We start from the raw sequence: 14,777 nt of genomic DNA on the forward strand, positions 1-14,777 counted from the left end.
GATTCTTGATATTTTACAAACTTTTGGTTCCTTCTCGGGATATAAGTTGAATATTGATAAGAGCGAGTGTTTTCCTCTCAATAATGTGGCTAAACAGATTCCGGCTCAAGCGTTGCCTTTTCAACTAAACACTTCTAAATTTAGGTATTTGGGTATTAATATTTCTCATAGTATTCCTTTAATTTACAAATATAATATTATGAAGTTGGTCAAAGAGATAAAATCTGATCTTAAGCATTGGAATACGCTCCCCCTTTCTCTTTTAGGAAGAATCAACTCCATTAAGATGAATGTCTTACCCAGATTTCTGTTTTTTTTTCAGTCTTTACCAATATTCCTCCCCAAATCTTTTTTTAAGGAACTCGATCAGGCTATTTCATCATTCATTTGGGCAGGAAAGACCTCAAGAATAAAATATTCTACTCTACAACGAAGTAAAGAACAAGGTGGCCTTGCACTACCTAATCTGATGATGTACTACTGGGCGGCCAATATTCAAAAAATCCATACTTGGTACAAGTTCCCAACTACAGACTGGTGTCAGATGGAAGCTCACTCTTGTAACTCAGTCTCTTTATCAACCTTAATCTGTGCTCCTCTAAATTCATATTCTGCTAAACACATTTCCAATCCAATTGTTGCATCTACTTTAAAGATCTGGAAGCAGTTTAGACGTAACCTTAAAATCACCTCTCTTTCGCCACTGATACCTATCTGTGACAATCATTTATTTCTTCCTTCGGCTCTCGACCCTGTTTTCTCTGCATGAAAAGAGAAAGGTCTGGTTTATTTTAGTCAATTTTTCATTGATAAAGTTTTTGCTCCTTTCGACACCATTAAAAATAAGTTTGACCTTCCACAATCTCATTTATTTAGATACTTTCAAATTTGAAATTTTGCTCAACATAACTTTTTTAACTTCCCTCATCAATTGCCCGAGTCGCTTGTCGATACAATTTTATCTTTACCTGTAGCTCGCAGAAACATTTCAAATGCAATCAAATTAATCTCATCATCATTATCATTTCCTTTAACAGTTAAAAATATTTGGGAAAAAGAACTTGGTACTATTTTTTCACCTGAATGGTGGCAGAGAGCCCTAGACATAATTAATTATACCTCATCTTGCGCCAAGCTAACATTGATTCAGTTTAAGGTTGTACACAGAATTCACATGTCCAAAGTCAAGCTTCATAGACTGTTTGATACAGGTGATAACTGTGACAGATGCTCTTTATCACCGGCTAACCATACACATATGTTCTTTTCCCGCCCAAAGCTGTGTTCATTCTGGTCATCTTTCTATAATACTCTCTCAAAAGCCCTTAATAAACCAGTGATTTCTAGCCCTTTAATTTCTATTTTTGGTGTACCTGAAGATTTTAATAGTTTTACTATGAAGGAGATTAATATAATGGCTTTTTCCTCTCTTGTAGCTCATAGACGTATTCTACTTCAATGGAAGGACCAAAAACCTCCATCTCCCAATTCTTGGTTGAAACCCCTGATGTCCTTTTTATATTTAGAGAAAATTAAATACGGTATTAGGGGTTGCTCTGATAAGTTTTCTTATATTTGGGAACCTATTCTTTCTTTTGTTAATTCTTTAGCATCCTTGGAAGATTAATTTAATCTGATTTAACTTAATTACAGAGAAGTATGATATTGCTAACCATGTCTCTTTTTTTTTTTAGGGTTCCTCTTACATCAGTTTATTTTAATTTTTATTTATTTATCTTATTTAGTTTTTTTAATTTATTTTATTTTATTAATTTTTTTGTTGCTGCTGTTTTGCGTGTCCTGTATTTTAGTTTATTACTTTATTTTTCCTATTATTATTGTCTTCAGTCAGAGTTTGATTGGTAATCGGTTCTTACTTTGGGACCTGTTTATAATTATGTATTTTGCAGTGTGTGTGTTTTGGGGTGTTTGTTATGTTACGTTTTGTGTCCTTATTTATTTTATTTTTTTTAATTTTATTTAGTTATTTATTTTTTTGAGTGTGTGTGGTAAAATATAAAACAGGGTATTCTGTCGAACCCTTTAAAAGAAATGTTTATTGTGTAATATAATTTACATGGATTACCCAATAAAGAAACATGTTAAAAAAAAAGTCGAAATGTCAAGATTCATGTTGAAGTACAATTTCGAGAAAAAGGTGGATGATGATCTCATCCATGAAGAGGATAATCCGAGGCTCCACCCACCTGCCGGTGTGGGGGGCCCCGGCGTGGGGGGCCCCGGCCCCGGCGGGGGAGGCCCTGGGGCCCCCGCTGGTGGGCGGAGCCCCGGCCCCCCCGGCCCCGCCCCCCTCCGTCTCCCTGACGACGGAGCTGAACTTCTCCTCCTCCGTCCGTCCGTCCTCGTCCTCCATGGAGCCGCGGCGGCGCTGCGAGCTAGCTTCCATCTCCCCGGCTAGCCGGGCGGCTCGCGCCTCGCGCTGCCGGAACAGCTCGGAGGAGCCGCGCTCCAGGGGCATGCTGGGAAATACAGGTAAAACACAGGTAAAACACAGGTAACCATGACCCAGGGGCATGCTGGGAAACACAGGTAAAACACAGGTGAAACACAGGTGAAACACAGGTGAAACACAGGTGAAACACAGGTGAAACACAGGTAAAACACAGGTAAAACACAGGTAAAACACAGGTAAAACACAGGTAAAACACAGGTAAAACACAGGTGAAACACAGGTAAAACACAGGTGAAACACAGGTGAAACACAGGTAAAACACAGGTGAAACACAGGTGAAACACAGGTAAAACACAGGTAACCATGACCCAGGGGCATGCTGGGAAACACAGGTAAAACACAGGTAAAACACAGGTGAAACACAGGTGAAACACAGGTAAAACACAGGTAAAACACAGGTAAAACACAGGTAAAACACAGGTAAAACACAGGTAAAACACAGGTGAAACACAGGTAAAACACAGGTGAAACACAGGTGAAACACAGGTAAAACACAGGTAACCATGACCCAGGGGCATGCTGGGAAACACAGGTAAAACACAGGTAAAACACAGGTGAAACACAGGTGAAACACAGGTAAAACACAGGTGAAACACAGGTGAAACACAGGTAAAACACAGGTAAAACACAGGTAAAACACAGGTGAAACACAGGTGAAACACAGGTAAAACACAGGTAACCATGACCCAGGGGCATGCTGGGAAACACAGGTAAAACACAGGTAAAACACAGGTAAAACACAGGTGAAACACAGGTAAAACACAGGTGAAACACAGGTGAAACACAGGTAAAACACAGGTAACCATGACCCAGGGGCATGCTGGGAAACACAGGTAAAACACAGGTAAAACACAGGTAAAACACAGGTGAAACACAGGTAAAACACAGGTGAAACACAGGTAAAACACAGGTAAAACACAGGTAAAACACAGGTAAAACACAGGTGAAACACAGGTAAAACACAGGTGAAACACAGGTAAAACACAGGTAAAACACAGGTAAAACACAGGTAAAACACAGGTGAAACACAGGTAAAACACAGGTAAAACACAGGTAAAACACAGGTAAAACACAGGTAAAACACAGGTAAAACACAGGTAAAACACAGGTAAAACACAGGTAAAACACAGGTAAAACACAGGTGAAACACAGGTAAAACACAGGTAAAACACAGGTAAAACACAGGTAAAACACAGGTAAAACACAGGTAAAACACAGGTAAAACACAGGTGAAACACAGGTGAAACACAGGTGAAACACAGGTGAAACACAGGTAAAACACAGGTAAAACACAGGTGAAACACAGGTAAAACACAGGTGAAACACAGGTGAAACACAGGTAAAACACAGGTAACCATGACCCAGGGGCATGCTGGGAAACACAGGTAAAACACAGGTAAAACACAGGTGAAACACAGGTGAAACACAGGTAAAACACAGGTAAAACACAGGTAAAACACAGGTAAAACACAGGTAAAACACAGGTAACCATGACTCAGCGGGGGGAAGCATAACTCGGTGAAGTGACCATGACTTGGCGAAGGTTAACTTACGTGTACGACGACAGGCTGGAGTTGTACGTGGACTTGACGCCGTACGTTTCCTCGTTGAACCTGAACATCTCGCTGGCGTCCCACCCGTTGGACTGGGGGGAATGAAGACTAGTTAGTGTTAACTAGTTAACTAGTTAGTGTTAACTAGTTAGTGTTAACTAGTTAGTGTTAACTAGTATACCTCTAGTTAGTGTTAACTAGTTAACCTCTAGTTAGTGTTAACTAGTTAGTGTTAACTAGTTTACTAGTTAGTGTTAGTAAACCGCTAGTCCAGGGGTAGCCAACCCCTGGCTAAGAGCCACATCAACTACCCATAATCCTTCACTCCATGCTCTCTCTGAGACATAAAAATACCATTAGAAAACAGAAAGGTGGAATCCTGCACTCTGATTGGTTGTTAACTGTGGTATAATGATCTGATTGGTTGTTAACTGTGGTATAATGATCTGATTGGTTGTTAACTGTGGTATAATGATCTGATTGGTTGTTAACTGTGATATAATGAGCTTATACCACGGCCTGGCGGGATGTATCGCTTACAAATTCGTGTTTATCTTCATATTTTCGTTTGGCCGTGCATTTTTTCCTGCCATTTTGAGAGTGGATTTTTTTCCCTCCAAGTTATTTCCGTCACAAACACGAGCGCTAGCGCCCGTATAGCTCAACGGGTTGAGCAGTAACTTATGTAAACCTTCCCCTGTACAGCAACTGTTTGATTCACATCGTGACATATTTTCCCTCCACTTCCTACGTGTCTGTCTTTCACTGCACCATCAAATAAAGTCGCAAGAGCTGCATGACACCAGGAAAAGAGCTGCATGACACCAGGAAAAGAGCTGCATGACACCAGGAAAAGAGCTGCATGACACCAGGAAAAGAGCTGCATGACACCAGGAAAAGAGCTGCATGACACCAGGAAAAGAGCTGCATGACACCAGGAAAAGAGCTGCATGCGGCTCGCGAGCCGCGGGTTGGACACCCCTGCTATAGTTAGGCCCAATCCCAATTCTCCTTCACTCGCCCTTCTTTTCTCCACTCGCACTTCTTTTCTTCCCTAAGCCCTAAAAAAGAAGGGGGAGATTTTAGGGCACTTGAGATCTAGGGCACTTGGCCCAGGTGCCTGTCCCAATTCTCCCCCTACCCCTCGTTTTCATCCCTACCCTGATCAGGAAGCTGAGAGCCAAAAGCTGTTTTAATTTCAGCTGTAGCTCTGTTAATATGGCACTTTATTAAGTTTTAATATTTTTTCAGGTATAAAGGTAACCTTAAGATCCCCAACCGGGGCTCAGTTTATCCAAATAACGCCTGTTAAGAAATTTGACCCGATGTTTTCGGAGATGAGAAGAGCCGCCGGCCCCGGGGAGCAGCCTCAGCTCACAGCCCGAGAAGAGACGTATCCGCCGGGTCAGGCTGCTCCGTCAGCCCCGGGAGAGACACTCTCTCCCGGGACGCAGCTCTGTTGAGAATCACGCCGGCTGAAATAAATCATTTAGGAATATGTTGGTTTAATAGATGAAATCTAACAGTTGTAGCTACGCCTGTTAAGAAATTTGTTCCGAAATTTAGAGATTTCTGTCTGCCGGGTCCGGAGCTTGGGTCCGCGTTAAATCGACGCAGAGCCTACGGCGTAGGTTGCGTAACCTCCGCCGTAGGCTCTGCGTTGGTGTAACGCGGAACCATAAATCCCTTTATTCTGGCGTGATCTTCCGCAACTTTACCTGAAAGTGTGTAAATTACCCAGATAACAGCTGGATTACTTTGTGGTTTCTGAAGACTATTATATCAGAAACATCCAAAACAAATCTGACGAGTCACAGGATTATTTCTCTCTATTTCTCTGAGACCAGTCTGCCTGTTTGCCTTCGGTCGGCGAGTCAAATCGACGCAGAGCCTCTTTTTTTCATACCCCCTCGCTCGCCAAGTCAGCATCTGAAATCCCTCGATTTGAAGGGGCTATTCTCAGCCCCTAGCCCTCGTTATGCCCCCTCCCCCTAGGTGAAAAGAGGAATTGGGACACCACTACCTTCACGGGAACGCGCAAAAGTTAGGGTTAGGGAAGAAAAGGAGGGCGAGGGGGAGTATTGGGACGCACCCTTAGTCTTCAGTAAACCTCTAGTTAGTATTAAGTAAACCTCTAGTTAGCGTTTTAGGGTTTTTGGAGGTGCAGATGTCGGTGCTCCGATGTTTCCTCACCGTGTCCGACTCCAGCTCCAGGTTTTCTCCGTTTCCCTCCTCGTTCCATCTCTGCAGAACTTTCTCCTGGTGATCTCCGTTGAGCCGCGACGCAGCGACGGCCGAGTCCGTGAATCCGTCTGCACAGAGACGGAAACATTAAACATCTGGAAACTTCAGCGTTTTATCACCAAACACGATGGTTGATACTGAGAAATGTCGTCATTTGTTTGCAGATGATGATGTTTTTATTTATATGTAAAACTGCTAGGCCTGTGTTGAACAAAATCCACTTTCTTCTCAACATTTCAACTTTATTCACGAAATGTTGACTTTTTCTCGGAGTGCACAATAAAAAAAAACAATTCTGCCACACAATGTTTCCTAAAGCAGTTCTATCAGCATTCTGGGAGCTGATTGGTCCTTACAGCATCATTAGCTGCAAAACTTGCTGTTTAATCTCAATATAATACTAGTATTAATATGTTGCAGAACTACAGTCATATCATTCATGCAACAGCTCAAAAAACTGTTTTATTAACACTAACCCAATCCAATCAAATCTTGATAATCGATTGTGAATCTTAAGGATGTTCAAAATCAACAAGAACATGCTCCTGCCAGACTGTACCCAAAATATGTTCAATTTAAGACAAAGCCATTCCAACCTCAGAGGGGAGAGAGATACAGGAAATCAACAATCAGAACCAACACTAAACTGAGATGCTACAGCGGCAGCGGTGGATATATGGAATAAATTAGATATAGATTTGAAATTATGTAGAACTTTAACTTTATTTAAAAAAACATTGAAAATAAGGATGATGTCCTTATATTAAATTAATGAGTGGTGATGCTTGCTATGTTTATTTGGGTATTTATTTAATTGGTGATTTGCTTTGATTTTTTAAGGATGAAGGAAACATGTAGACTGCACCTTTATTTTAAAAATCTTTTTTTTTTGAGGAATGTTTGTTATCCCTACAGAGGCAATTTGTTTTATGGGCAGTCTTTCTCTTACTTTTTGCTTTTATTTCATTAATTTAAATAATCTTTTTGAGGGAAGGCAAATAATAAGCTTTGCTTCAGCCGACACATTTTTCAGTCTAGATGTTATTTGTTTATTTGTATACTGGAAACTTTTTTGTAATGTTTTCTTTGATCAGTGTATGCGTTTGTTGTCATTTTTATTCTTGTTTTTTTTTTTTTTTTTTTGTGTCATGACCGAAAATAAACTAAACTAAACTAAACTAAAAGAATCAGAATCGATTCTTGACATTTGAATGGATCCCCAGCTCCAGTAAAGTCCAGTCACCTCTGACGGCGAAGTTCAGGTCCACGTCCCGGCAGGTCATGGAGACGAGGTCGGCCGGGCTGAAGATCATGATGTCGGTGATGTCGTCCATGTTGGGGCTGGTTCTCCCTCCGTCAGTACGTCTGTGCACGGCGTCCACCGCTAGCTCACACTAGAGACACATGGGGGGTTAGCGTCCACCGCTAGCTCACACTAGAGACACATGGGGGGTTAGCGTCCACCGCTAGCTCACACTAGAGACACATGGGGGGTTAGCGTCCACCGCTAGCTCACACTAGAGACACATGGGGGGTTAGCGTCCACCGCTAGCTCACACTAGAGACACATGGGGGTTAGCGTCCACCGCTAGCTCACACTAGAGACACATGGGGGGTTAGCGTCCACCGCTAGCTCACACTAGAGACACATGGGGGTTAGCGTCCACCGCTAGCTCACACTACAGACACATGGGGGGTTAGCGTCCACCGCTAGCTCACACTACAGACACATGGGGGGTTAGCGTCCACCGCTAGCTCACACTAGAGACACATGGGGGGGTTAGCGTCCACCGCTAGCTCACACTAGAGACACATGGGGGGGTTAGCGTCCACCGCTAGCTCACACTAGAGACACATGGGGGGTTAGCGTCCACCGCTAGCTCACACTAGAGACACATGGGGGGTTAGCGTCCACCGCTAGCTCACACTAGAGACACATGGGGGGTTAGCGTCCACCGCTAGCTCACACTAGAGACACATGGGGGGTTAGCGTCCACCGCTAGCTCACACTAGAGACACATGGGGGTTAGCGTCCACCGCTAGCTCACACTAGAGACACATGGGGGGTTAGCGTCCACCGCTAGCTCACACTAGAGACACATGGGGGGTTAGCGTCCACCGCTAGCTCACACTAGAGACACATGGGGGGTTAGCGTCCACCGCTAGCTCACACTAGAGACACATGGGGGTTAGCGTCCACAGCTAGCTCACACTAAAGACACATGGGGGGTTAGCGTCCACCGCTAGCTCACACTAGAGACACATGGGGGGTTAGCGTCCACCGCTAGCTCACACTAGAGACACATGGGGGGTTAGCGTCCACCGCTAGCTCACACTAGAGACACATGGGGGGTTAGCGTCCACCGCTAGCTCACACTAGAGACACATGGGGGGTTAGCGTCCACCGCTAGCTCACACTAGAGACACATGGGGGGTTAGCGTCCACCGCTAGCTCACACTAGAGACACATGGGGGGTTAGCGTCCACCGCTAGCTCACACTAGAGACACATGGGGGGTTAGCGTCCACCGCTAGCTCACACTAGAGACACATGGGGGGTTAGCGTCCACCGCTAGCTCACACTAGAGACACATGGGGGGTTAGCGTCCACCGCTAGCTCACACTAGAGACACATGGGGGGTTAGCGTCCACCGCTAGCTCACACTAGAGACACATGGGGGTTAGCGTCCACCGCTAGCTCACACTAGAGACACATGGGGGGTTAGCGTCCACCGCTAGCTCACACTAGAGACACATGGGGGGTTAGCGTCCACCGCTAGCTCACACTAGAGACACATGGGGGTTAGCGTCCACCGCTAGCTCACACTAGAGACACATGGGGGGTTAGCGTCCACCGCTAGCTCACACTAGAGACACATGGGGGTTAGCGTCCACCGCTAGCTCACACTAGAGACACATGGGGGGTTAGCGTCCACCGCTAGCTCACACTAGAGACACATGGGGGGTTAGCGTCCACCGCTAGCTCACACTAGAGACACATGGGGGGTTAGCGTCCACCGCTAGCTCACACTAGAGACACATGGGGGTTAGCGTCCACAGCTAGCTCACACTAGAGACACATGGGGGGTTAGCGTCCACCGCTAGCTCACACTAGAGACACATGGGGGGTTAGGGTCCACCGCTAGCTCACACTAGAGACACATGGGGGGTTAGCGTCCACCGCTAGCTCACACTAGAGACACATGGGGGGTTAGCGTCCACCGCTAGCTCACACTAGAGACACATGGGGGGTTAGCGTCCACCGCTAGCTCACACTAGAGACACATGGGGGGTTAGCGTCCACCGCTAGCTCACACTAGAGACACATGGGGGGTTAGCGTCCACCGCTAGCTCACACTAGAGACACATGGGGGGTTAGCGTCCACCGCTAGCTCACACTAGAGACACATGGGGGGTTAGCGTCCACCGCTAGCTCACACTAGAGACACATGGGGGGTTAGCGTCCACCGCTAGCTCACACTAGAGACACATGGGGGGTTAGCGTCCACCGCTAGCTCACACTAGAGACACATGGGGGTTAGCGTCCACCGCTAGCTCACACTAGAGACACATGGGGGGTTAGCGTCCACCGCTAGCTCACACTAGAGACACATGGGGGGTTAGCGTCCACCGCTAGCTCACACTAGAGACACATGGGGGTTAGCGTCCACCGCTAGCTCACACTAGAGACACATGGGGGGTTAGCGTCCACCGCTAGCTCACACTAGAGACACATGGGGGGTTAGCGTCCACCGCTAGCTCACACTAGAGACACATGGGGGGTTAGCGTCCACCGCTAGCTCACACTAGAGACACATGGGGGGTTAGCGTCCACCGCTAGCTCACACTAGAGACACATGGGGGGTTAGCGTCCACCGCTAGCTCACACTAGAGACACATGGGGGGTTAGCGTCCACCAATAGCTCACACTAGAGACACATGGGGGGTTAGCGTCCACCGCTAGCTCACACTAGAGACACATGGGGGGTTAGCGTCCACCGCTAGCTCACACTAGAGACACATGGGGGTTAGCGTCCACCGCTAGCTCACACTAGAGACACATGGGGGGTTAGCGTCCACCGCTAGCTCACACTAGAGACACATGGGGGGTTAGCGTCCACCGCTAGCTCACACTAGAGACACATGGGGGTTAGCGTCCACCGCTAGCTCACACTAGAGACACATGGGGGGTTAGCGTCCACCGCTAGCTCACACTAGAGACACATGGGGGTTAGCGTCCACCGCTAGCTCACACTAGAGACACATGGGGGGTTAGCGTCCACCGCTAGCTCACACTAGAGACACATGGGGGGTTAGCGTCCACCGCTAGCTCACACTAGAGACACATGGGGGGTTAGCGTCCACCGCTAGCTCACACTAGAGACACATGGGGGTTAGCGTCCACAGCTAGCTCACACTAGAGACACATGGGGGGTTAGCGTCCACCGCTAGCTCACACTAGAGACACATGGGGGGTTAGCGTCCACCGCTAGCTCACACTAGAGACACATGGGGGGTTAGCGTCCACCGCTAGCTCACACTAGAGACACATGGGGGGTTAGCGTCCACCGCTAGCTCACACTAGAGACACATGGGGGGTTAGCGTCCACCGCTAGCTCACACTAGAGACACATGGGGGGTTAGCGTCCACCGCTAGCTCACACTAGAGACACATGGGGGGTTAGCGTCCACCGCTAGCTCACACTAGAGACACATGGGGGGTTAGCGTCCACCGCTAGCTCACACTAGAGGCAGCAGAGCACACGGGGGCGTCACCCAGGTGTGTTATACATCAAAATGTGCGTCTCCATCCTGCGACGACGGGCATTACTTTTGTCTTTCAAAAGTGTTACCGTGGCGACGCTAGACGCCAAAAAGCGCGCCCCCCCTTTATCTGATTGGTCGATATTTCATAGTTCCTACTTTCTGCCAGAACTTTTGAATGGTTTGACATAAAGAGTCGTGAGTGGTGTCATGTCTGTTATGTTTATGACGATAAGTTGAGTTTTATGTGAAGGGCAAAGGCACTTTTTATAGTATTATTGACCCAGGAATGTGGGGGGAACCCGAGGGGGGGGGGGGCATGAGTGCGAGGGCCCGTTCATCGCTGCTGGCAGCTTTAATTTGCCCTTGTGTTTTTTCTTTTGCTGTAGTGTTTTCTCTTTTGCCGTAGTGTTTTCTCTTCCAGGCCACCGTACAATGTTCTATTATCTCCAGAAAAGCGTCAGACAGAGCTGGATCTTTACCTGAGCGCTGAGCGTCTTGAAGATTCCCTCGTACACGGCTCCGTTCTTCACCCTCACGTGGCAGGTGGAGCCCTGAGGAAACAACGTAGCAGCGTCAGCGGCGTTGGTGTTCGGGTTAGAGGTTAAAGGTCAGAAACGATTCCTTGAATAATTTGAGTAATTCGATTACAAAAAATGATCGAGGATTTTTTTCTGCCTAATGCATTTAATGCGACACAACGTGCTGCGCCGCGCACATAAAGTTAGAAGAAAGAGGCGGGTATGTTTGGTTTTAGTAACATCATGCTCAGGCCATGAGTCTGCAATGGCCCAGACGGGAGACACATGTAGCTCAGTGCTTAACTTTTATTTTTAATCCACTCTATATTCTTCTGGTTCTTCTCCGATATGCTCCCCTAAAGCCTGAAGGTTCCGCCTTAAATCGACGCAGAGCCGCCGCCGTAGCCTACGGCGTAGGCTCTGCGTTGTTGTAACGCGGAACCATAAATCAGCCTTCACCCGGTACATACATAGGTTTCTCTAAACATCTGTCCCCGCTACAGTTTTAACTAAAAGAAAATGTGCTCCAATACAGCAGGTCTCATCATTTTATTTTGAACACTGCCAAAACTTTAACTTAAAACGTAACTAGAACTTAAAATTTGCTTGATACAAATGAAAGTTAGTTTTTTGAGTGAATCAGTGAATTTGGTCGACTGGTGTAAGTTCAGGGTTTTTAAATGCACAGCCATGAACCTACTGTATTATATAATTTAGTCTTAGTAATGTATATTAACATCTAACATTTTATGTATATTTATAATTGCTCTTTAACTAAACAAAAATATGTTTTATCCGATTACTCGATTAATCAATGGAATTTTCAGTAGAATACTCGATTACTAAAATATTCGATAGCTGCAGCCCTAGTCAGAGGTCAGAGGTCAGCAGAGAGGATCTACTCACCACCACCGAGGTGAGGAAGTGCAGCATGCGGGCGTTGTTGTAGACGCCCTGGAACACCTGAGAACAGGTGAGTCCGGAGAACAGGTGAGTCCGGAGAACAGGTGAGTCCGGAGAACAGGTGAGTCCGGAGAACAGGTGAGTCCGGAGAACAGGTGAGTCCGGAGAACAGGTGAGTCCGGAGAACAGGTGAGTCCGGAGAACAGGTGAGTCCGGAGAACAGGTGAGTCCGGAGAACAGGTGCAGCAGCATCAGAACAGGTGAGTCAGGAAGAAAGAGAGGAAACAATCAGAACATGATTGAAGCTTAAACTAGTGCAGATCAATCAGTCCCATCACGTCATTCCGGCCAAAAAAGTATCGGGACATACATAGTTATTAATGTTTTTAATATATATATATACCGTATTTTCCGCACTATAAGGCGCACCTTCAATAAATGACGTATTTTAAAACTTTTTCCATATATAAGGCTAAGCACTAAATATCTGGTAAATACCGACTATAGTGTCTGGGGTTGAGTTACGTTTCTACCTGATGGAGCTGCTACAGGAAATGCTACAAAATCCTACAGCAAATGCAAAAAAAAAACAAGAAAAGTACCGTATGTCAAACTTTATTAACAAAATAAAAACCAGCTTTTGCTCCGTCTCCTCAAAGTCTCCGTTATGAGAGTCAGAGTCGCTGCTGTTGTCTTGAACGTCTGTGACGATTCCTGATGTTTTTAGCGCCGTTACTTCAGCGACACCAACTACATTACCCACAATCCCCCTGACTACATTACCCACAATCCCCCTGACTACATTACCCACAATCCCCCTGACTACATTACCCACAATCCCCCTGACTACAGTAACAGACATTACCGTAATGATCATATATAAGGCACTGCCGGTTTTTGAGAAAATTAAAGGCTTTTAGGTTTAGCCTTATAGAGCAGAAAATACAGTATGTATATATATATATATATATATATATTTATTTATTTTTTTTTTTCTTTAATTAACATTAGGGGTGTAACAATGTATCGTGCCACGAAATTTTGCGATACAAAAACGTCACGATACGTGTCGTGGAGGTGACAAAGTGTATCGCGATATTGGATTATTAATATGAATCTATTGTGTTGACTAGTAACTAGGGGTGGGTATTGGGAAGGACCTCACGATACGATACGCATCACGATACTTGATCCACGATACGATACACATTGCGATATCCCGATTATGCGATATCCCGATTATTATATCCTACATAGTTCACCGAAAAATGTAAAAATGCATTACACATCTTAAAATCCAAGTTGTATAAATGTACATCAGATGATAGTGATGGATCTTAAAATCAGAGTTGCACGTTCATCAGATTATAGTGACAATTCATGGGACAAACTGAGTCAAAACAATGTTTTATTATAACTATACAAGCTAAAGTTACAACATATTTGTATATGTTTTTCATATTATTTACATCATATGAAATTAACATTAAATTTAGTATGAGGTTGCTTTAATTATATCGCAAATGATAATAAACACAAGAAAGATGGAACTAAAACCAAGGACAGGCACAGTGATCAGTCAGTATAGATATAAATCCATAAATAAATAAACCTCTGTCCATTATTTTTCATTTTTTAAGGACAGGCAATTGTGTTATATAAAAAATAAATTATAAAATGAAATAAAACGTGAAATAAAACCTGAGCTCAGTGCAGGAAATAATAAATAAATAAATAAATAAATAAATAAATAAACAAATAATCGATATTCAAATTTTGAATATCGATATTGAATCGGCTGGAAAAGTATCGCGATATATTGCCATATCGATATTTTTTTTGCCCACCCCTAATATACACACACACACATATATACATATATATGTATATATATGTGTATATGTACACACACACACACACATACATATATACATGTGTATAGATGTATATACATATATACACATGTATATACATCTGGTACCACGTGACCTGCTCTCAGGTGAGTTACTTACAGGTGATGACGTCAGACTGTGTGATGGAGCTGGAGGCTTCATGGTGGATGTTCCTGTTAGAACCAAACACACCCGTCAGCGGGTCAGCCCGACCCTAAACCCCCCTAAACCCGCCCCTGGTCCCCCCAGCACCGCTACACACTCACCGGTCCTCCCTAGAGCCGACGGTTCGAGTCCCGGCTGCAGCCGCACATCCTCACGCCGCAGCAGGAGCTGCAAAACAACAAAACACGGCCCGGGTCCGCTCGATCCGAGGCACGGGCGGGCCCGCGCGGGCGGGGGCTGGTCCCCGGGGCGGCGGATCCGGG

The 14,777-nt window shown here is 45.2% G+C and overlaps 1 protein-coding gene across 1 annotated transcript in view; it reads right to left on the reverse strand.

Annotated features, from left to right (window-relative positions):
- Positions 1-14,777, reverse strand: part of atxn2l (ataxin 2-like) — a 35,171-nt gene that overhangs the window by 20,254 nt on the left and 140 nt on the right. Inside the window, exons 1-8 of the mRNA XM_061712549.1 lie at positions 14,616-14,777; positions 14,470-14,522; positions 12,461-12,517; positions 11,516-11,587; positions 7,514-7,664; positions 6,220-6,338; positions 4,027-4,118; positions 2,208-2,480 (exon numbers count right to left, since the gene is read on the reverse strand). The exon at positions 14,616-14,777 is cut by the window's right edge and continues 140 nt beyond it. Coding sequence (XP_061568533.1) covers positions 2,208-2,480; positions 4,027-4,118; positions 6,220-6,338; positions 7,514-7,664; positions 11,516-11,587; positions 12,461-12,517; positions 14,470-14,511 — 806 coding nt within the window. The 5' untranslated portion in view covers positions 14,512-14,522; positions 14,616-14,777. The remainder of the gene's footprint in view (positions 1-2,207; positions 2,481-4,026; positions 4,119-6,219; positions 6,339-7,513; positions 7,665-11,515; positions 11,588-12,460; positions 12,518-14,469; positions 14,523-14,615) is intronic.

This window comes from Cololabis saira, chromosome 21, assembly GCF_033807715.1.
Source record: "Cololabis saira isolate AMF1-May2022 chromosome 21, fColSai1.1, whole genome shotgun sequence".
In the NCBI taxonomy this organism is placed as follows: Eukaryota; Metazoa; Chordata; class Actinopteri; order Beloniformes; family Belonidae; genus Cololabis; species Cololabis saira.